We start from the raw sequence: 23,870 nt of genomic DNA, 5'->3' as shown, positions 1-23,870 counted from the left end.
TCCTGCTCTAACACACACCGTATTTTTGCCCAGTCCAAATACGTCCTTTACGTTTATGCTACCCCATCTAAAACACAGGACCGGAGCGCGATTTCAGAACCGTGGACTGAATTAAGGGGATTAACTCAAGACAAACAGTAAAACTTCGACGGTGATCCCCGCAACAGCCGAATTCCCATTTTTTCACATATAATATTATATGATATTTCCTCTTCTCCTGTTGTTTTTATATTCTGTTTCCATGCTTTGTAATACCTCGGCTTCTTGATGGTAGCTTGATGTCCTGCTTTCCAGTTATTAAACTCGCTGACGTCTGCTCTTTAAAACACTTGCGCTTTTAGAATGACACAACTTCATACGACAGGTTTCACGGGGCTGAAGCTTTGTACATTTTGCTCAGAAAATGAACCCATTTCAGACCTGTAGCGTTTATTTAACGGACAACACACTACACATCTCAAATATGGTATATATATTCTCCAAGTACAAAATAAAGTTATGGAAATTGTCTTCTGTAAGACGGAAATCGATCATTTGTACTTTATCATTGCGTTATGAATCATGTATGTTCATTGTGCTTGATGTAGTTTTGTTGTACATTTTACACTTGTTTCCTTAACTGTCAAATTGTTTTTTTCCCCGAAATAAAACAGAGCAATAATCCTGTGAAGACGACGGACTGCCCGAGCGCTAGACTCCCCTGATGGCTCATGGTAGCTCAGGGTAGTTAGTGTTGAATGAGCGGACCGGGGTGAAGTACTCGACATATTGGATATTCAATACCTCTGCGGCAGACAGTGATTGTACGGTGAGCTCTGCTTCAATTGAGCAACATGGCTCTGATGGACGCAGATCACACGAGATCAGATGTGCAAAGTTGTAGAATTAAGATCCATCTGACTGTCACCCACGTCCCTGGATTACTCGAGGGTTAAAGCGTGTCTTTTCATCTTTTGAAAGCCTGGGTGTCACCTAACAGATCCACGCCGCTATTCTGACTTGTTTAGACGGATTAACGGGTTACAAAAAAATCCTCCGCCGCCGTCCTCTACCCCCCCCGGCTGCGCTTATTTACAAGCAGAAATATGTAATACAACACGCGTCATCCACCCCGCGTTCCCGGAAAATCGTATTAAGCCTTTTAAGTAAAGATTGCCAGTTTTTTTTTTTAATACACGGAAATGAAGCTTTAATCTGGTTTCTGTAACGTAAACAGAGCTCGCACAGGGACTCTCTCTCTCTCTCTCCCACGGCTCGCTGGCGCAGGAGAGGAGTGGGTAGGTCCCACGGTCACTCGCACGCTCGCACGAAGCAGAGGCGCAGCGTCGCCCTTCTCCTGTCCTGTGAACGGATTCCTCATCTTTCCAAAAGGATTAAGAAATAGACGGTGCAATATTGCCTCTAACTTTTTTTTAAAACCAAATCGTTGTTGCATTTTAATTAGTTTCTTTTTTTTTCCCTCCCGAACACTCCGAGCATGAGATTTTACCACAGTTACGCGTACTTCCTCGTGCCTGTTGCTCTCCAGTTCAGTAAGTGGGTTTGATTTTGCTTAATTAATACATTGATTTCACTGTTATTTCTCAACGAGATTTGTCTGCTTTTATTGGGATGGGCACAGCTCTGCTTTTTTTAAATCTTGTTTTGTGATGTTGGAGGCGCAGAAGTGATGCGTGCAGGTTTCAGGAAAATGGGTTCGGTGCGTTAAAAACAGCCCCGTAACCCAATAGCCTGTCTGGGAAATGTGTCTTAAAACATGCAAACGATTCTTTATGCGTAAAATAATTTAGTATCAGATTAAAAATAAACAACAGACAAATTATTTTGAAAATATGCTGTGTCTGGTTCAAATTATTGCTCGTTGAGAAGCGAAGATTTGGCTGGTTTTGCGAAGTTGCCGCTTTTTATGGCTCAATAAATACTTTACAAATGATGTTTAAAAAAACGTGGAATCGAGAAATAAATTGAAGCCATTCCATGGTTTTAAGGGAGCTGGTGTTGTCGAATTAATATCAAGTAAGGAACAACTTTTTTTTCCCCTCTCTGAATGCTTCAGAACGTGAGATTTCTGCCAGGCTCGTTTAGTAGAATATAATGTGTTTTTTTTAAGGAAAAGGAGGATATAGCTGGTATAAATATTTAAATATTAGACCCATCTTCAGCATCCGGGGCTTCTTTTCAGACGGGCTGCTGAATTCCCATATAATCTGCCGAGCGATAAATGATAATATCTCGCTGAAAAAAAGAAGTGAGAGGGATGGTGGTACAGTCAGGACAAGAGTTTATTTTTGCCGACTGCCTCTGTGCTCAAAGCGTTCTGCAACAACTGCGGTGCTCACACCGAGAGGCCGAATCATGAGCGCTACAGTCAGCGCAGGAGCGTGCTGCCTGCCTGCCTGCCTGCGCCGGCATCCCTGACGCGCTGGCTCACTCGCTCGGAGGTGCGCTCAGTGCAGCACAGCAGGGGAACAGGACCCGCCGTGCTGCGGCGAAACTTACCAGATCTACTGACCAACGAGAAAGTTGTCCCCAGCGTGGCTTCCAGCAATCTTCTCGCTCCCCGATACACCCCCTGAATAACTTCATCAAGACTTAGGATTTGGCTAAAGCAAAGCAGCAAAACAAAACTCGTACAGCCGCTGGGTCCCACGGCGCTTTTTTTTATTTTATTATACATTTGTTTTCATTTAAAGAAGCGAGGCTAACCTGATAGGATTTGTCTCCTGTTGCTACCAAGAATACCTCATCGGGTATTCCGCTCGCACCCCTTTCCCCCTGCCTTTCCTTCTATACCCAACTCAGATTTCACTGAAGTCGAGTTTTTGGTAGATGCGGAAGTCTGCCAATTGTCGGTTTTATATTCAATTTAGTAACGCGCCGGCGAGATGGCTGCCAGCCTTATTGTAGGGTCTGGGAACCAACACGCTAAAGAGTATTAAATACAATTCAGCTAGAAGGATCATCCCATTATTCATTGAAGTTCTTCATAATAAATTAATGATCCTCTCTGTGCTTTTGGGAGTTTCACTCTGTCGTGCTATTTCTCTTAAATGTATGCATCTGTCTTCTTCACCTTGTTGGCGTGTGTCGGTTCCCCTGTTTTATGACAGGCTGGTGCACTGCAATACGGAGAGCCTCAGCCTCTTTGGAAGGTTTTATTAACAAATATGCGCATATTGAGAAGAGTTATTTTTCTTCTTAGCTTGCGGTAAACTTATTCTTCATCTCACTGCCACTGGCCCTGCTATTCCGAAGGCATTCTGGGATGCCTCTCGCAGCTGGTCCTCCTGGGGAAGGAGATGCCTAGTGAGCTGGCAGGCTGGGCCTGAGTGGCCAGCAGCACACCAGCAAGAGAGGGCAAATCCAAGGCAGTTGGGCGCTTAAGTGCCCATAATGAGTTACACTAACAGTTGCAGGAGTGTGGAACAAGCTATCCAGTACCCAAGCTCTTGGTGCCCATGCCCTGGCGTATTTCAACAGCTGGATGGAATCCCCCAATGAGTAAAGGAGGCACTATTTTACACAAAGGGTTGTGGGGGTCTGGAACAAGCTACCCCCAGCCATGTTGTCAAAGGCGATAATCTCGCTGCTTTCAAGGCTGGACGAGATCCTCAGATCAATTAGCTACTAACTATGCAATGAGCCAAATAGCTTTCTGCCATCTATGTTATTTTATATGCTTATGCAAGGCAATGGGAGATTAAGTGTTGCAATGAAGCACTGAGGAATACATAAAAGGTACAGACTGTGTTTTTTAAATGTCCCTTTCCCTCTTTTCCTGAGTCATTAAAGTTACAGGGCTGTGATTTTGGGACAGCGCTCCAGGTAGTGTGTTGCAGCAGGTTCCTGCAATACACAGAAATCATTACCTTACCATTCCCTTAAACTGGCAGGGAGAAGGCCTCTTTCTTGTTCTTCGTCTTGTCAGAAGCAATTCATGACTATTCATTAGCATTCTGCTGTTCTTTAGGTAATTCATAATCACACTTGCTACTACGGACTAAAGCCAGACAAATGCACTCACACACATTCACTGAGGGCCTTAATCCATTATTTATTTTTTGCATTCATCATGCAGGAATGCAAATAAATCACTAAGCACGCTTTGCATGTGCCTCTAAATAAAATGAAATAGGCGTCTTGCCCATAGTCAACTAATTACAGAGGTAATTATAAAACCGCTCGAGTAATGAATGCAAAGCTGCTTTTCATATGGGGAATCTTGAACCTTGCTTTTTATTTGCCTATCGAGTAAAAATACTGTTACAGAATTTACAGAGATTAAAGATCACACTTGGACGTATGGATGGAATTCAATTTGGGGGATTTACATTCCCCACGGCACGGGGGGTCATCTGGAGCCTCTACCTTTCTCAGCAGCCCTGCACCTCTGCACTTTCAGGAGTGTCCATGCATCCCGATGAAGAATTGAAGGGCACGTTTTCCGTGGCGTTCAGTGTACCGAAAGAAAACCAGAGGGGAGAAAATGCTCTCCCCTCCCCGACAGAGGTGCAGTGTTCTTTCCTCGTCTGACTGCAGACGTCGGATTGTGGCTGACATGGCTTGTGTGAGTGCTCTGTGCTGCAGCAGGGTCCTCTGTGGTTTGGGAAGGAGGGGGGGTTCCGCCCTGGGCGCATTACGTCGCGGTCCGTGGGTGAGGAGGAGGGAGCGGGGGCACTGTCAGCAGTGTTGGCTGGGGATCCTGGAAGTTGAACAGAATTTGGCAAGGCAGGGGATGATCTGGGCCCGAGTCTGTCCTGAATGCCCTAGAAACCCCTCGGCACTGATCCCCAGTGAAGCAAGCACGCTCTGGGTGCACACAGGCCTGTGGCTCATAAGAACATTTGAACACTGAAGTGACTCCGCATCTGCAGGCACAACAACACAGCAGATGTAACCAATCAACCAATCAACCAATCAACCAACCAACCAACCAATCAATCAATCAATCAATCAATCAATCAATCAATCAATCAATCAATCAATCAATCAATCAGTCTTTGTTTGACTGGAAGTCAGGTGTGCTGGTGTGTCACCCTGGCTCCTGACGAGGTGTTGTAAGACAGTATGACTGCTCTTCATCTACCACTGACGATTAAAGGGGGAATTTTAGGAAGGTCATATTGCACGGCATTATAGAATTTAACCAGGACACTGGGGTGAACATCCTACTCTTATGCACTGGAATCTTTAATGATCAAGTAGTCAGGATGTCAGTTTTCCAACTCAACCAAACGACTGCACAGTGTCTTCTGTCACCACACTGGGCCATTGGTTTGGAAATTGTGGAGTGCTATTGGATTAGTGTATGATCTTTCTAACTGCATTTGTACCGAGACAGAAATATGTTCTTGTCTATAGCAGGCTGGCTTGGAGTTGAGAGCTGTATGCAAGGAGAGAGGAGCAAGGTCTGTGCAGAGGTACTGCTGAGCAGTTTCCCAGAGTGAGCTCTGTGAAGGCCTTCTAAGAGAATTAACCAAGGAAATGTCTCACTGAGAGACTTTGATGTCTCTGTTAATTCTCTGGAGTGCAGGGTTAGGCTTTCCATGCAATCATCTCCTCTCTGTACGCTCTGAGCTCACAACTCTGCTCTCATTAGTTTATTGCTGTTCGACTGGTAATCAGATTGTGTTAGAAAGTGCTGATGTGTCAGTGTGGCTTCTGACAAGGAGTTGAAAGACAGTAAGAATGCTCTTCACCTACCACTGACAGCACACACATTTAGAATTTGTGTGTGTCAAAAGTAAGTTGTAAAGGTACAGTGTTTATCGAGAGCTGTAGAATATACTGTATGATTATGGGAAACATTCAGGTCCAACCTAAGCTCTTCTGTGACATTTCCTGCCTGTTTATAGGACATTTCCAGCTGATTTGCAGAGCCTAGAATTATAGATGAGCAGAAATGAGCTGTAATCTATGATGTGAATGAAGAGTCAATGACTTGATCAGTCGAGGTACCTGCCGTGCGCTGACTTTCTTTTCATTCCGTTTGGCTATTCGCTGTCTTGCACGTCGAAACCAAACATTTGGAAGCTGCTTTGAGCCACCGTGAGCACCCAGCCCCAGCAGGACAGATCTGTGCTGGCTGGGTGAGCTGAAAGAGGCAGGGGTGGGGTGTCGAGGTGCTGAGGTGCCCAGAAAGCTCATCACACTGTGACTCCCAGTTATATCATTGAGAAAAGGAGAGTAATTCTCCCAGGAAACCAGAGCTAATTCTGATAAGGCAACTCAGGCGTCCGGTCAATAAAGTCCAATTAGAGACTAAAGTAGGTCACTCCGCTGGTGTCTGTAACAATGAGTAGCATACCTGGTCTCAGCCACGAGGATGAGAGGGAGGGTATCGATGTGTTGGGATAGTTCATTAGCTGGTCAGTTAGAGAGTTGGCTGTCTTGGCTTTGGTTCATGTTGTGATCTGAGACACAAACCTGCAGCTACAGAGATCTCACGGTGTAACACACTGTCAAACAGTGTTCAGGATGGTATTTCATAGCCAGTCAGAATGTGGAACTAAAACTCTGAGCCGCAAAGCCTAAAGGCTGCTTACCAATTTTTATTTAATTTGTTTGTTCCCGAAACGAGCCTCTCTACCTCTCTTTCTGCCTTAATGGTTAAATTAACTATCATATATTTTACAGCAAATTTCAGACATACTTGACATGCTATTTGTCGGGTACGAATGTGCAGGTTGGTTATTTTATTTCTCTCTGATGGCGCTGGTGTTATTTGAGTTAGATGGTACTTGGATAAGATGTTGTCCTTTCGTTCACGGGTCTGGGTTGTCTGATCAGATAAGTGAACCACAACTGAATGGGAGACAGCCAGATGTTTCACAGATTTTGGAACCGAAACTTTCTGGACCTGACCAACCAAGCTCATGACTCCTGCAGCACACTTATAAGTCAACTGCAGAGGAGAAAAAAATATCTTCGGGACAAGAGAGGGCTGAAATAAGTGAGAGGGAGCTCCAGTACTGCAGACAGTCTTCAGCACTTGAATTCTTCATTGGCAAACCAAAAAATAGGAGGAATAGGGCACTGATTGGACCAATGTCACATTTAGGGAAAGGAGCTGTAATTTTCATTGCTGTGGAAATCAAATTATGTTTAACATCTATCAGGCACTTTAGTTAGTCTTGGGTTGTGTTTAGATGAATTTTAAGTGTGAGCTTACCTGTGAAGAATTATTTATTTCGTGAAAACAGCCCCACTTCTATACTTTGGCAAGAAAAAAAAAGGTCTTAAGAAGCCCAACACCCTTGAGAAGAACGTGCCTCAACAAGGAAGACAGGAAAAGAATCAGTGCAGTGCACAGTACTTCAAATGAAATGGTTCTTTTCTGGTTGCCTGAGACCTGTTTCCCTCTTGCTTCTCCATTCCGTACTGATGCAAGTATTCAAAATCTTCAAAGTCATTGACAAAGTTAAGCCAGCAGACGTCTTCTGGCCATGTGCCAGTGTTTACACCCTTTTCTCACTTATTTAGAGGGAACTGTTGAGCCTTATTACTCTTGAACAGAGAAGACTGTGAGAGAACACAGTGCCATTATTCAAAATCCTCAGAAGCCTTCACAAGGTCATCTCAGAGGATTTTTAAGAATGAACAGTGAAACAAGAACAAGAAAGCACAAATGGAAACCATGACAAAGTCCATTTAAATCTGAGAGCAGGAAGCCGTTCTTTACCCAAAGGTTTTGAGAGTGTGGAACTAGTACCCAGGCTTGCTGTTGAACCCAATACTGGGCTTTCATTAGGAAACAACCGGGGAAGACACAGATCTGTCTTGCTGGGACTGGGTACTCACAGCACCCTCAGATCAATTAACTGCTAACTGCCGGACGAGCTAGAAGAGCTGAATACTGTCTGCTCGTTTGTAACTGTTGTCGTGTTTCTGGCTGTGCTTGTGGAGCCAGGCCAGCTGTGACAGGGGAGGGGTCAGGAATGGGCAGTATGAGTCCATGTCTGTGCATTGCAAGGCAGTGCTCTTTTTTGATTCCCTGAAACACATTGACCCTCTCAGTCCTTTTTGTGCGAATGCAGTTTTGGGACGTGTTATTGGTGTCTGTGATTGGTGAGTTAGCACTTCAGTGCAAGTGGATACACTAAAACAGTACCGGTGGCATTTGTGTGGTGTAATATCACTAAGAAAGTTTTCTCATTAAGTGCATTAATTTTTAGAAACTAATTTAGATGCATTTTATTTTAATTGCCTTCATACATAATCATATATAATATAAACTATATACTGTACATGGAGGCTACCTGGATTTCACTGTGTCCTGGATTTGTGTCTTATTCTTTAACTCTTCATTGTTTTGTGGGCTTTTGTAATATTTCATTTGACACAATTTTAAATTCAGAACAAAAATGCAGAGGCCGTACAATTTTTGTCCATCACTGATAGAGGTACCAGTATTATAATCACAGGAAAACGATAAGTTTTTGGTGTTCAAAACGTGTTCCATATGGAGAGAAACCCTATGAAGACTTACTATGTTATATCATGGTAAAAGCAGATAAACAGAGGCATGATCTTGACTGACTACTGGAGAGAACATCTCTAAATCCTTTTGTACACTAGAGCATCTATTGAGAACCCTGCTTAACGCACACACAGTCCATCTTGCACTCAGTGCTATGACAAGCACAGCCAGCAGAAAATAGCCGATAGATGTATTCTGTGCTTTAAAACCAAGCCCACAAAAAGTAATGAAATATTTGACAGAATCACATATTATGTGCAAAGTATATTTGTGCAAGGTCTTCTAAAGTTGAACTGTGAATCCCTTAGTGACCATAGCAGGCAATCTTGTAATGTACAGTTATATAACTCTGTTTTCTGTGCGATAAACCTAATGTTACTGCATACGATTTCAGGCTTTCCTGTAACAGCAATGGCCAAAGATCTTCACAGTCTTACATAAGAGTTTAAGGGAAATTATAATAGTAACAGAATAGGAAAGGTTACAAATGAGAGGAGGACATTATATCCTCTTAAAATATGATGACCAAAATCATACACAATATTCTAAATTAAGCCTTACTAGTGCATAGCACAATTTAAACATAACATTCCTTGAGCATCCCTTCTATTCTGCATTATTTCTGAGCGCAGTGGTGAGAATTCTTCCAGGAAACGCATGGTTTAACTAGCTCTTACATCTCTGACGTTCGCCAGGTCCTTCTGCAGTAACTACAGCTTTTCCGGTTGGAGTTGGATTTTGTGATTAATGTATATGTCGTGTGGGTGATCAGATTAGCATTGCCGCCTCACAGTTCGCAGGCGCTGGGCTCAGTTCCTGGGGTGCTATCTGTGTGGAGTTTAAATGTTCTTCCAGTCTTCACGTTTGTTTCCTCTAGGTGCTCTGGTTTCCTCCCACAGTCAAAATGTGAATGTTGCTTTATTAGGCCTATACAATCTCTTGCATTAGGAATTCATCTTTTCACATACCCCAGCTTGCTCTCCATGAGACACAGACACGGAGAGAAGCTTGGGGTCAGAGCACAGGGTCAGCCATTGTACAGCGCCCCTGGAGCAGTTGGGGTTAAGGGCCTTGCTCAGGGGCCCAATGGAGTAGGATTCCTCTGCCAGCCATGGGATTTGAACCAATAACCTTCCAGGCACAGGCGGTGGCAGGTCCTGAGCCACAGAGCCACCGCTCCACCCGAGACACATGGGTCGCTTAATTGGTTTCTGAGAAAACCGGCTCTGGTGTGTGTGTGTTTGTCTCTGTGTGTGTCCTGCAATGGGCTGGCGTCCTGTCCAGGGTGTATCCGGCCCTCTGCCTATTGCTTGCTGGGATAGGCTCTGGCTCCCCCTGAACTGGAAGAAAGGGTGAGAAAATGGATGGATGCTTTGCAGTAGGGGTTCCTGCTGAAAGCTCCAGACGTTGCATGGATTAGCCTTGCAATATGAACTAAATTCAGATTCCACCTGAGGCAATTCAACAGGTACTGTATATGCATGGCCTAACCTCAGAGCATCCCTAAATGAACACAACTGTTTTGAATTCTAAAATCTAATGTTAAATAACCCACTACCACTAGTAATTATATGCCAATAACACTGAATTAATTATAGACCTACTGGATAGTATTATGTTACCCTATTGCATACTTAAGCAATTGCACTCTTGTTTAGCAGTAGGTATAGGTAGATTTTACGAACCATGAGCAAAGAATGGGCAAAGTGGGCAAACTCTAATAAGTTAATTAAATGAAGAATGTCTTTTTCACTAGGAAATTATTTTTTCCTTCTGTCCGGAATATCTGGAAACCTTGAATTCTTCTTTCCGTTCCTGTGAGAATTTTGCCCACTTTCGAGGTTATTTCTGAAAACACTGCATAGGCAGCCCAAAACCCAACCAGGTACTATATTAGTACCTCATTAGATCATCTCCAGCACGTAGTACACCATTGATTACAATCCCTGGTGGAAACACTTTATCTCTGCAGGGCTACACTCTATGATTCTAAGTAATGAAGTTCATTTTGCACACTTCTTCTGTGTGGATGCTTGGGAGCTTCGAGGCTTATTGTTCCTGTACTTTCTACAGTGGCTCTCAATCTGAACCACTGTTTGGCAGATGTTGCAATGGCTGTGTTTAACTGTGGAAAGCCGGACACAGGCAGGCAAAGCCGAGAATGTCATTTTGAGATCTGAAATGAGTGTGTGTGTTAAAGCCGTGGTGCGCCAGAGCAGAGGCTGGGGGATCGAGCAGCTCATTACAATGCAGGCGCACTTTCGCTGGCTGGCATGCTCTCACCTCTGAACTCTGGGAGATGGGGGTCAGGCAGCTCCCATGTCTCGAGCGCCACCTGGGTCACTCGCAGCTCCTGTGAGCCAGCTGCCAAATCGCTCTGCCAGGCTGGGCACACAGAGCCTAGGACTTGATCTGGGGCTCTCCGGACTTCCTGTGAGCTGCATGGACTAGGGGGCTGTGAGGTTTTACATGGACTTGAACGCTGTGGTTGTTAGAATGATCTTCTATGAATGCTTGTGTAAAAGGATAAAAAGGAGGTATGCAAGACCTGGGCAGCTAGAGTGAAAAATGTCTTTCAGTTAATCGTTTTGTTTTTCCTGTAGTAGCAGAATGGCGATTGATTTTGTTTTTAAATGTAGTCCTTTGGGACATCAGGGTTATCAACAGGATGCTAAAGGTTTATAATAAGGCAACATTATGCAACAGACAAACTGGCTGTCACATGGCCTCTTCTTGTTATATAAGGTTTAGAGACGGTTAGAGGAGGTGAGTTGGACTGGCCAAGATTTAATTGAAATGCTGCTGGAGCACTCACATAAATGACAGGGTCCCATTGTATCCTTTTCTCTTGAGTATTCATTCTCTGAGACATGAGGATTCACATGGATTTGATGGTCTTCCGTGGTTCATTTATATATTTTTTTATAGCCAGCTGCTATTCACCCTGAACTGGCACAACCTTCCTGCGCTGACCAGACACTCACACATTTGTGTGCCTGTACGTTTAGGGACCTTTCATTGACTTTCTTACTATTTTTATTTACTCTTCTATTATAAATTCCAAAACTTGCACTGGGACTGAGATCTTGAGGATATTTTCTTCAAATTGATCTGCACAAATAATCAAATACACACATGCACACTCTCACACAACACATACATGCACGCACACACACACAACACATAAATACACACACACAACACATACAGGCTCCCTGTCCTTCTCTGTGTCCGGTCAGACATTCTCTGGCAACAGTGAGTGGGGACAACTCTGGGATAGAAAGTTAATTTTCTGATTGCTGTGCGAGGACAGGTGTCACTCCTGAGACTTTGAGCCTACACAAAAGTATATTAAAAACAGAATGCAAAAGAACCCAAAAGGCAGTAAATCTCAGTGTCTTCTAACTAGAACAGGAGGAGGTCTTTTAGAAAAAGGGGGGCTAGTTAGTGACAGGCCAGTTGAGTACTCATTACTAACACAGTGCTGTTTTTCATTGTGTTCCTCTTTTACCTTAAGAAATAGGACCTTTGGGATTAGTTTTTTTTTTTGAGTTAACAAAACCCAGGCTATAACTCAGATGTGGAAAAGTTTTTTTTTAACATCTGCTTCCACAAAGATAAATTAACAAGACTGGTTGAAATATCTGGGGAATTTGCTTGAAAGTGTCACCTGAAGTTTGCTACTTTTAAGTTTGCTGTTTTTCTTACTCCATTTTCCAAAGGATTCATTCTTGTTGTGGGGGCTTAATCTGGTTCTTTCTGTTTATCTTTGGTTGGTTGGGATAATGAATGTAAGACGTACAAGCTCACATTTTTTTTCATACTCCTGTCCTGCTCTTAAAAGTGGTGGTCTTTTTTTGCTGATAAGGGCAAAACGCATTTTAAAGGCCCAATGCGTCCTGTGAGAGTGAGGTAGGTTCAGATAAGATGGAGATTCTTGTCTGAACTACATTCCCCAGAATGCTTTGGGGGGAATGGTCTGCCATCTATAGTCAAATGACTGACTGGCATAAGAAACTTGGTTGGGTGACAAGTAAAAAATCAGGAAATGGTGGTTTCCAAGGTTGCTCTTTTATCTGTTGTCTGGAAACTGAGGTCAGATCCTCTGACATGCAAGCAACACCAGATGGAGGGAGAGAAGGGCTTGTGTGATTGTACAACTGACCAAAAGACTAAGACATTTGTAAGTGTTAAAAGTTTCATGTTTCATTGACTTTGTTTTTGGAACTGGTCAACAGCATGTCAGCATAACATTATTTATGATAGCAAATATACAATTGGCAGTGTTGAGTATTCATGCCCACACACATTAATCCAAATGCACATTTCTAGTCAGAACGCACGAAGATTGACATGTTTGAGCTTTGAGTTGATGTTGCGAAGCTTGTTTTTTTGTAGTGCATGAGAAGGGTGATATTTTAGGGTAAGTGAGAAGTGATTCAATTTAAAGCTATACTTTCACAATCTGTAAATGGCATCAGAAATCAGGCTCGTCTGTTTTCTCCAGTGCGTGTTTTTGTTGTCTTTGCAGTTTTAAAATGTGCTGCGCGAAAACGAGTTTTGTCAAGTAAGTCACATCTCCTCCACTACTGGTCAAAAGACAAGGTCTCACTCAAAGTCAGGAACGTACAGCAAAACCCCCCCACCTGTACGCAAGCAGAATCCCTCTGGGAGTGAACAAGCAGGGGAGCAGACTGGCTGCAGGCAGGAAAACAAGATCTTCCATTTTGAATCTTGTCTCTCTCTCTCGATTAAGACCCTTGACCCACTGCTAAGCAATTTGCAGCTTGAAGTGTCTAGTAACATCTTTCAGGCGGTGTTATTGCAGCTGTAATTCATCTGTTAAAAGAGACTGCACTGATGAGCCACGGTGGATGTGATCTCATGTGAAGGCTGACAGAAACACCTGTTTCCAGGGTTCTGTTCATCCGGACTCACGGGGCAAAATTGGTTTGCTTGCTTTATTAACCTCCAGGTTTTGGTATGTAACCCTACTGTATATGTCAAAAAGCATCAGCTGCAACTACAGTTTCTTCTGAGTTTTAATTAGTTTAACAATTTGCATTTACTGTGGATACATTTTAAGTGCACATACATGTAGTTTCCAGATGGCATGAGCAGAACCTATGTGGAAGTATATTTAAAACAAGAAAAGGAGGCCCTTCTTTACGTAAAGAGTTGTGGGAGTATGGAACAATGTACATGTGGTATCAAACTTGATACCCTGCCTTCTTTCAAGAATTAGCTTGATGAGATCCTTGGATCAATCAGATAATGATTACCAAATAGCCTCCTCTCGTTTTTTAACCTTCCTGATGTTCTTACAGAGGCCAAGTTTATCCAGGGTCATTTTATGGACATTACTCTATATATTGTTGTATGGAGTTATGACATAGTTCAACCAGATTAGCAAGGGAGCTCTCCAGGGTGCTGAACACTGGCCGAAGACGAACAGGTGTAAATCTAAATGTAAAATCTTCCACCCATCCATCTGTTTTCTAATCTCCTTATCCAATACGGGGTTGCAGAGGAGCTGAAGCTTATAATAATAATAATAATAATAATAATAATAATAATAATAACAACATCACTTTATTAACCCTTTACAATTTCTTGCATTAGGAATGATCTCTTCACAGACCCCAGCTTGCTCTCCATGAGACACACAGACAGGGAGAGAGCCTGGGGTCAGAACACAGAGTCAGCCATAGTACAGCGCCCCTGGAGCAGTTGGGGTTAAGGGCCTTGCTCAGCAGCCCAACGGAGTAGGATTCCTCTGCCGGCTGCTCATTATCCTGGCCAGCAATGAGCGCTAGACAAGAGTGTCGATCACAGGGCAAGCACAGACACGCACACACTCACACCAGGGCCAGTTTTCCCAGAAACCAATTCACATACCAGCACCTGGAGGAAACCTGTGTGAACCCAAGTAGAGCATGCAGACTCCACACAGATAGCATCAGAATTGAGCCCAGGGCACCAGAGCTGCGAGACCACTGCACTGGTGAAATATTAAGTACAAAAACACGCAGACTACATCTTTGCATGTGGAAAAGCATTCTGAACTGAAAACAGAAGTTTAAAGTTTTCACGCCTCCAGGGTTTGTGACCGTTAAAGGAGTGAGTTTTGTAATTTATAATTTGAATTGGAAATCGGCATTGGAAATCTCCAGAACTTGTAGGCTGTACTATGATAAATATGATGTTTAGGGTAATAAGATTTGTATGGGATTGTAATTTTGCGATTGATGCCTCTTTGGACTCACCAGGACAGAGAGGGAATGAGAATCGAACCCATGGCTGATGGGGTGAGCAGCAGAATAATTTCCTAATTAGAGGATATCATTGCTGTGAGCAGAGGCTGTGAGACGTATTGACTTACCTCTGTGCTTCGCAGTGTCCAGGGAGCAGCAGATGCGAATGGCAAGAATCTAAAGGTTGGTGATAATTTGAAAAAGGGTTGGCTGGCTAATTGTCAGGTTTGCTGGGGAAGTTGCTAAGAGTTGCTGGGGGAATTGAGGCCCAAGTTTTCTCGCACGCAATGTGCCACTGCCATCATTAACCCCCCTACTCCCCTTAACAACCAGGCAGCAGCAGTTGCAGGAGGCAGCTGAACAGTGGCTATAGTTACCACATTAAAACAGATCAGCCCCCCCCCCCCCCGCGAGAGGTGATTTAACTCTAGATCAGAACCAGACATGGAAAAAAAACGGTGCGGTTGTATTTCCTTGGAAACGGGAAAACCAAGGTGATGCTCAGAAGAGCTGAGAGGTTTTTAAAAAGCATTATTCGTTTCGATATGAAATGTGGTTTTGCCTGTGGATTTTTTTTGTGTTTGTTTATGAAACCTGTTGAGCCTCACTGCAGGCTTCAGGCGATTAACTGCCTGGTGCCCGGGTGCGAACCTGAGCTAGTGTTGAATGCACTGCTCCTCTGTGTGCCTCTTCCCATCATCAGCCTCCACTACGACACAGAGCCGAGACCTTTTGAAACAATCCTTCCCTTTACAATCCCTGTGCAGACTCTCAGTATGCAATATGAGGCATGCATGGGTAACCTTTGACCTATTTGGCATTAGAGCTCAACATCAGTAGTTCATTTTCTTTAAACCGGTTAAGTAAGCTTTTCATTTTATTGGAAGGAAAAGTCAGCTGACTAGAGGAAATATAATTCATTTGATATGCATAACACACTACATGGCAGCTCTAGTGAAACCTTATGCAGGTCTTAGTGAATTTTTTAATTTATTCTACTCATCAAACAGCACTAAGAAGCTCTTTAGATCATGTCTTTTAGGCATCACCTCAGCATTTTTTGGCCCTACTGACATTCCCTGAGGCTGCGTGCTTCCCGTTTCCTTTATTTAAAAGCCCAAAAGCAGTTCTAGCTCTGGCAAACCCGAGGAAATCGCCTGTGCAATTGCAACTGCCTTTGTAATTTGTATTATAATGTTTATCATTTGCATAACCTGGCACAGGCGTCCTCATAAGGTTTTGCAGCTGGCAGGTCTGAGGAACATTTATGTGACTTTATTAGTCTGTTCTCTGGAGTTAATACAGCAAACATCAGCGAATACCAGCTGCAAACTCAGCATAAACCCCCCCGGTGAGTGTATATCGAGACCTCATGAATAGAAATATACACGGATGCTGTATATTGCTTTTATTGAAACACTTCTCGAGAGCCCGAATTTTGTCTCCCGGTTGTACTCACTGCCTGCTGTGCCCTTAGTCTGCTGCAATGTGCCTGAACATCTGGATCACTTTCAGGCCTCCATGCTAGTCGTGCTACATGATACAGAGGGGAGTCTCTAATGGGATGTGGCAATTTCATGTCTTGTGGAATTATTACAGTAGTCCAGGGTCTCTAACCCTGCTCCCAGAGAGCCCCAGTCCAGCAGGTCACAATCAGATCACCAATTTTCAAGGACTCGGTGCAATTTAATTGAGACCAGTTCTCCTGGTGACAGTCTTATAAAGTGGGGAATTCAGAGCTCTAGGACCAAAATCTGACTCTCCACCAGCTCTCAAGGACTAGAGTTCTGTTAATTGTACAGATTACTCAATAATGAATTCATCAGTTAAATACCAGCGTTACCAGTCTTTAGCGATCAGTGACGTGTAAGACTGAATTGGAGCTCTCCAGAACCTGGGTTGGAGCTACCTGTGTTCATTCTCTTCAGTCCATTAAGGTCTGTGTTATTGCAGGACTCAGACAAGAGCTCTGTAACATGTCTGGCAGCCCTGTTACTCTTTTGGGCTCCTAATGTTTTCAGCTGAAGGCTTTGGTGTTCAACATTTTGAGGGTTAATTGTGCAGTGAGCAGTTGGGGAGTTACAGAGCCACGGTCTACAACATGACAAAGTTTTACTGCCCAATCCCTTCTAGAGAACTTCTTGTGTGGAACCAAGAGTGGAATTTAGGCTTTGCTCAGACAGTTCCAGTCAGGAACTGTGGCTTCTTACCACTGTCACAATCTAGTAATGAATGTGTTTGGTGCAAATTATATAAGATCACAGTGTTGCAGAAAGGAAGGTTCTACAGGCTGTAAATCAACAGGTGCTGTACTAAGATGCAGAGTTCCTAGCTGGGTGGGGTTCTCTAATAGAATGACCCCTGGAGACAATGTGGCTTGTGTTTCTTTCAAGGCAAACAATTATTGGAAGAGAGTATTGGAAACACATAAAGACATGCTAGGGTGTACTGTATATGCTAACATTTTGGTCTGCTCTGCAAAAATATTCTTCTGCTCCCTGATGATCTCTTGGTAATTACACCACAATTTATTGATCAGTTTAGTGCCATAGGGGAAAATGCTAATCAGGCCTGAGATGAATGCATGATTCACAAGAACATGCTGGTTAATGGGATTCCCTGATATACCTGGAGACCGGCATGGTCTCTGCTGTGAACTGTTCATTCATGAGAGCGCACTGCTTGTGTAGACATAGGACACTTGACACTGCTTACCTTCAAGAGTGCTGCTTCTTCAAAATACTGCGGCCACTTTCTGGAGCTCGTTTGGAGCTGCTGTTGCTACCTAGTACCAGACGGGCTAGATGGGTCTCTTGTTTGTAACCAGTCTTATGTTTGAAAATACAGGGCACAACACCCCTGCCCCAAATTAAACTTAAAGACACAAAAATCCTGATGTCATCCACAAATTGTGAGAATTGTTACCTCTTTTATTTTGGTCACACTCTGTTTGTGTGTATAAAATACAGAGCATCTCATAAACACCAGGCTTTTCAAAGATTTGTGAATGCAGCCTGCAAGGGTGGTTGATATGATGCTGCAGTCTGCCCTTCATGTGCTCCTACACCTGGTCTTTACAGCACAAATCGGTTGTATGTCCAGCACAAACACTGAGCAAAGATGGTATCTCCTTGTATATTTATATTTATGTGCAAGACTGGGATCGCAGTGATGAGACACATTAGGATTCTTGATTGCTGGATGGCAAGGAGTCAGTGTGTCTGAACATAAAAATAAAATGGTGACCTGTACAGACACCCACATCTCCTCTTTACATACAGTTCAGCGTATTTCCATGAAATTAATGGACAACAGCAGCCTTCATCACAGGTGATTCAAGCTAGCCAGATTTGTGTTTTTGTTCTTTGGAAAGTGTGGTTCGGTTGTTTCTTTTGTGAAAGCCAGGGTGCTTGGATCTGGGGAGAAGACGATAAACGCGTTCATCCTGCGGCTGTTTTAAAAGCAGAGCTGTCTCTACACCCTCGCTCTGTGCTCCCCGGCCCTTCGTTAAACGGGTGTGTGGATGAATGAAGCCGAAAAGCCTCCACACTGACCCCACTGCAGAGCAGAGGAAATCAATAGGTTCATAGCAGTAAAAAAAGAAAGGTTCCATCAAATATTAATCGAGCTTCAGAGGTGGGTGGTAGTGGATCGCACATGTTGCCCAATCTCACTTAGCCCTGGACATGAGCACCATGCTCTTTTGAAGTTTCCTTTTGGTGTCTGTCAATATCCCAGGTTTTGCTTCTGCCAGCCTTGAGATACTGTAAATCTGCAGCTCTGTTTAATTTTTAAAGCCTGCAACAAGGAAAGGAAGGGACTGAATGATGTGTCTCCTGTCTAGAGTCCTCGGTCTCTCCTCAGATCTGTCAGCGGTCTTCCTGTCTTGCGAAGGGTGTGCACTGAGATCTGATCAAATAGTGACAACAGTATGTGCTCACAGCTTCGCCTAGTAAAAGCTGTGAAACACGGGACAAGGACGTGATCCATGGAATGTGTGCTCCTCATTAAATGTGTATTCTCAATCCCTGAGAATTGTGGTGTTTACTTAATGCCAAGTCTATATTTTTTGTTAACATTAAAAAGCCTGCAAGGAATATCCAGACTGTATGTTTTTGGAGTTCAATTATAGGATTAAAGTGATCATAGAACACATTCACTGTAGCTCTCCATGAATCACTCTAATGGCTTCGTTTCACATGTTATTGCTTAATCACATTGCAAGTTATCTAATAGGCACAATGCGCTTCTTAACATGTTCTAGTGTCAGGCCAGCACATTTCTCGCTGACTGGCAATAAGTGTGGTCCTGTTTTGTCGTTTTAGACTGACACTGAGTTTCTCTTCCCATTCCACACTCTGTAGCAGGGCAAGGAGCTCATAGCAAAACCCCATTTGACACAAGGCAGCACAGAACAGAGGGAAGCAAGAGCTTAACACTTCCCACTTGTTGCATTGTAGGTTTTTGGAAGTTTTTTTTTTTTTTTACGATTTATGAAGAGGGAGAAAAGTATGCAGATATAGGTTCTTAATCCAGGTTTCAGTTATTCTGTATCTCAACAACTTCAGATTTTAAACTTTAAACCCTTCTAGACCACTCTGTGACAACTGTATTAAAAGGCAGCTTCTTCTAACTTAAGAAAGGAAGGAGAATTAGTGAGAACCATTCCGAATTGATTTTTTTTCTTATGAACAGAGGAGTACAAGATGTTTTTTTTTGGCGCTTGTCTGGGGAAGGGAAGTCGGTTCCAGTGCTAATAGCAGAGACTGGAATAGAGAAGCTGTGTGATGTTGTATATTCAGTCCTGCACCTGTGTGATCACATGGCTTCTCTGTGCTCACAAAGTGCACCCACAGTGTTCGGACAGGGGAAATCAAAGCCTAGTAGCTGCATGGCTAGCAGGCTCGGGCACATGTCTAAACAGGAACAGACCCATCCTGGAGGGACCCGAACCACAGACAACTGTGGAGATGAGCCCATCTGTAGGGACTGATTTGCCTGCTGGTCTGATGTGAGTGGCTGATGCAGTTTTGGAAGCTGTTGGATGCTGCCAAGGAAGCTGTCACTCTGCACGGCAGCCACAGATGGCCAGGGCGACAAAACTAACAGCTTGAACATAAAGCGCGTCCGAGCTAGAAAAAGCACCCCAGGGCAATTCACACCTGACGGAGGTGTAAATCAGCAGGGCTCGGAAGAGGTGACTTTCAGGGAAGGTCCCGCTCCCAGGCAGCTGTGCCCTGTTGTCTCGTCCCGCAGTCCTGGCGCCCGGCCCGGGGAGCGCGGCCAGCCGGAGGTGTGACTCCATCTACAGGGGCTTCGCTGAGTGCCTGCTGCGGCTGGGAGACAGCATGACCCGGAGCGTCCAGCAGGGGGCCGAGGACCTGCAGGAGATCGACACCATCTGCAGGTGGGTGAGGAGGACGGACAGCCAGACTGACCCCCTCCACGTCCAGCTCCGCGCTCCGAGCCGCCAGCCCGGCCTTCAGGGACGGACAGCCCCACTTTCTATGCACCGGCTAATATATCCCAGAAGCACTCACACATAGGCGGTGCGGTGGCTCTGTGGCTCAGGACCTGCGCCTGTGGCTGGGAGGTTGCCGGTTTGTATCCCGCGGCCGGCAGAGGAATCCTACTCCGGTGGGCCCCTGAGCAAGGCCCTTCACCCCAACTGCTCCAGGGGCGCCGTATAAATGGCTGACCCTGCGCTCTGACCCCCAGCTTCTCTCCCTGTCTGTGTGTCTCATGGAGAGCAAGCTGGGGTATGTAAAAAAACCGAATTCCTAATGCAAGAAGTTGTATATGGCCAATACAGTGATCTTATCTTACTGTATGTCCCTCCGTGTTGTGCAATAGTTACTCTAAATTGTGTTGAATGACTGGATACTTATTTAGCTGTTGTTTATATGATTTTTACTTTATACAATTGCAGAAAACAGTTCTGTGAGGCATCGGTCTGTGGTGATTTTGGCTCAGCAGATTGTACAGTGATAGAGCCTTCCACTGGCTCACACATCTCTTACATAACAGACTGTCAGCACCTCCACTGTCTGACAGAGAGCGCTCGATTAAAAATTAAAGGTCTATATCTCTCACTCTGCCTCTCTTTATTTATATATATATATTTGTAATTCATCTCTATATAAAGTCACAAGCCTCTGATAGAACATGTTTAAAAATTAATGTACACTAGGGTCTGAAAAAGTTCCACGACCGTCTGTGAAGGAACTCAAACGTGTACAGTGCTTGTATATATGTATCTGCTACAGAGTTGTGTTTGAAATTGCAATGCTGCATAAATATTTCAGAGTTATTTAAAAGAACCACAAGGGTCAGATGTAAAGACATACCTAAGTACAAGATAGAATAGTCTTAAACTGAAAATATATTAAGAACGATCATATTTGTTTTTCTCTGAAGTTTTTAAACAAAGTTTAGATTAGTTTGGAATGCCTAATGCACATCTTTCCCTAATAATACAAGAGATGTACAGTATTGCATGAACTGCACAGTCTTTACCAGGGTTGTTGGAGAGTTTACTTCACAACATCTTTGATAGTCTGTACATGAATGTACTTTTTGGCCCTTGTTTATACTTCATTGCTGCGGAGTTTGGGTGACACAAGTCATCCACTTTATTGCCGACACTAATTTGGTCACAAAATGGTGAGATTTAACAGACGTTTTGGGAGGAGGTCAAAATGTAATTTTGCGCTTCCACTCTCCTGTGTATAAATACTACCTGGCTGCCCATAACTCTGCCCTCATCTTCTCTTCCCCCCACACCAGCTGCACTCTCGCTTCTGCCTCCCTGGCTCATTCCTCAGAAGCGAGGGGGCTGTCCTCAGCCAGGCCAGTTACACCTGTCCCTCACACCTGTCCTCCCCGGCTCTGTCCCCGCAGGTCCTGGGACGAGTTCCACACCTGCGCCAACGCGGCGCTGGCAGGCTGCCCGGAGGAGGCGGCTGCGGTCTGGGAGTCTTTGCGCCAGGAGTCTAAGAAGATGCAGTTTTCGGGGAACCTGTATGACATGTGCTCCAACCGCGCCAAGCCCCCCACCAGCATGCAGAGCCCCAGCCAGGAGGAGACCAATCAGGAATCTCTGAAAGGCCACGCCCAGCGCCTCAGCCCCGCCTACTCCCTGCTCGCCATGTGGCTTCCACTGCTGCTCGCCAGGATGTAACTGCTCTGGCCAGGCCCAGGAGGAGGGAGCAGCAATCCCCCACATAGGCTCGGACTGAAACACTATGTCCATTTGCAGTAGCGTCTGTTTCTGATTGTGACTTTAAGGGGATTGCTTAAGAGCTGAAACCTGGCAGAGTATATTTCTATACCCAAAGGTTGCATTGCTCTCTTATTTGGCAGCTCACGATACTCATAAATGCAATCTTCTCAGCAGAATAAGACACACACACCAGTCCCAAGCTGATTTATTTTTTTTTAACCATGGGATGCCACTCTGGTGTTCTTTTTATCTTACTCTGGAAGCTTTGATCCTTTGTCCCCAATAGAAAGAAACTAAAGTGTGCGAAAGCCACTAAGCGAAAAAGACATTTAACAGCACAGCGTGGCTTTCCCTAGAGAGTTGACAATCATTATGATTGCTGATACATAATAAAGAAATTTCGAGAGTCAGAAGCTCCTTTTAACGTTATTCTCCATCAGATGACTTTCATCAAGATGGCAGACAATTTGTTTAGATCTTTTTTTTTAATTTGGAACAAAAGGGGGTTATAAAATGCATAAATTAACCAATTTCAAACATGTACCCTTATGAAATGAGAATGTTTCTGTGAAACCCCACTGAGCAGAAGATTATTATCACACTTCTAGAGTGGTGAAGGGTAAGGGCTGGGAGCACTCAAGTGACTTGTTGAATGTGTAGTTTCATTGGAGAATGATTACCACCAGGAAATACTCTAATACGTCAAGGCCCTTTGACAAGACAGGTTACACACACCGAGAGAGCTTGACCAGCTGTTATTATTGTAGTTCCAGTGGTGTATGTATTAGTTTAACTTGCAGACAGTTTCACAATGTGAGGTTAGGTGTCCGTTACACCAGGAATACATTTATTACAGGCGTATAAATGAAAAATTCATTTTGTGGTCTAATTTCACACACTTAAACACCGGCAAAATTGTGAATTTGGAATTCTTCTTTACCTCTTTGCTTTAAGTAAAACCAGCCCACTGACTGTCCTCTGTTTGGACAAGACAGTGTTGTTAAACTTTGTTTTCATCAAAGGGTACTTTGAAATTTGGCTCAGCATTTTATTCAACAGTGATCTTCTTGAAACACAGGTGAGGAACCCAGACAATGTTTGGAATATTTTTGGTGCAGAACCTTGAATGACCTTAGTGAAGTCTTAGTAGTAGAAATAAGTAGCAGCACTGTCTTTAAATGCCAGTGGGGCCATTTGAATGTGCATCTGCTTAGTAACTCTGCAGATAGCCTTTGTGCAATGTACTCTATGATGTAAAAATCTGACGTCAGCACTACAGTAATTTATCTTTCACTTGTTGTGTAGAAACCTGACATGACATAGAGGAGCCACAAAAGTTTCAGCCTGAATGTACTGTCCTAAAGCAGGAGTTGAGTGATAATCAGAAAGCAGTCAATACCTGAAAAAGTTTTTACTCTGAAAGTACAAATACCTGGTGATTCATAAAGTATTGGTCTGAAATAAAAAAAAAACGAACATATTTGCTTAACCAAAAGGAAACCCACCTTTGATAATCAAGGTTATATATTCTATTTTTGAGATAAAAAAGCTTGGTATCATCTTTGTATATTCCAATATAAAAGTGGTTTTCAAATTTAATATGTAATTAAGAACCTCTATGTGTACAGATGTATAAATCACATTATTCCCAGTTATATATAAATGCACATTTTCATTTGAAGAGTGTGAGCGTATTTTTCTTCCTAACCCTCAAAGGATATAGCTTGCTTTTTCATTTTGTTATTCCATCCTGATAAAATATATATCAAGGCAAGCCTGGTTTTAATACAGTATTCAGATTTACATTTGGTAAATCTGGTAAATATTTCGAAGTATCCATTTATATATAAACCTACAGGTACGGTACTGTAATATTTCTATTGTTAAAAGAGTTTTAATGTATTTGTTTATCGGT

General features: G+C 43.6%; 1 protein-coding gene across 1 annotated transcript; it reads left to right on the top strand.

The window, feature by feature from the left end:
* The first annotated feature begins 1,100 nt into the window (after positions 1-1,100).
* Positions 1,101-23,636, top strand: nrn1la (neuritin 1-like a). Its single transcript, XM_088613839.1, has 3 exons — positions 1,101-1,532; positions 19,990-20,140; positions 21,634-23,636. Exons 1-3 carry the CDS (start codon positions 1,478-1,480, stop codon positions 21,911-21,913), a joined length of 486 nt encoding a protein of 161 aa, XP_088469965.1. The 5' UTR covers positions 1,101-1,477; the 3' UTR covers positions 21,914-23,636.
* The last annotated feature ends 234 nt before the right edge of the window (positions 23,637-23,870 follow it).

The sequence above is a fragment of the Lepisosteus platostomus genome, chromosome 20 (assembly GCF_059453375.1).
Source record: "Lepisosteus platostomus isolate fLepPlt1 chromosome 20, fLepPlt1.hap1, whole genome shotgun sequence".
Classification (NCBI taxonomy): Eukaryota; Metazoa; Chordata; class Actinopteri; order Semionotiformes; family Lepisosteidae; genus Lepisosteus; species Lepisosteus platostomus.
The sequence above is the reverse complement of the archived record's forward strand: the minus strand, read 5'-3'. Positions and strand labels throughout refer to the sequence as shown.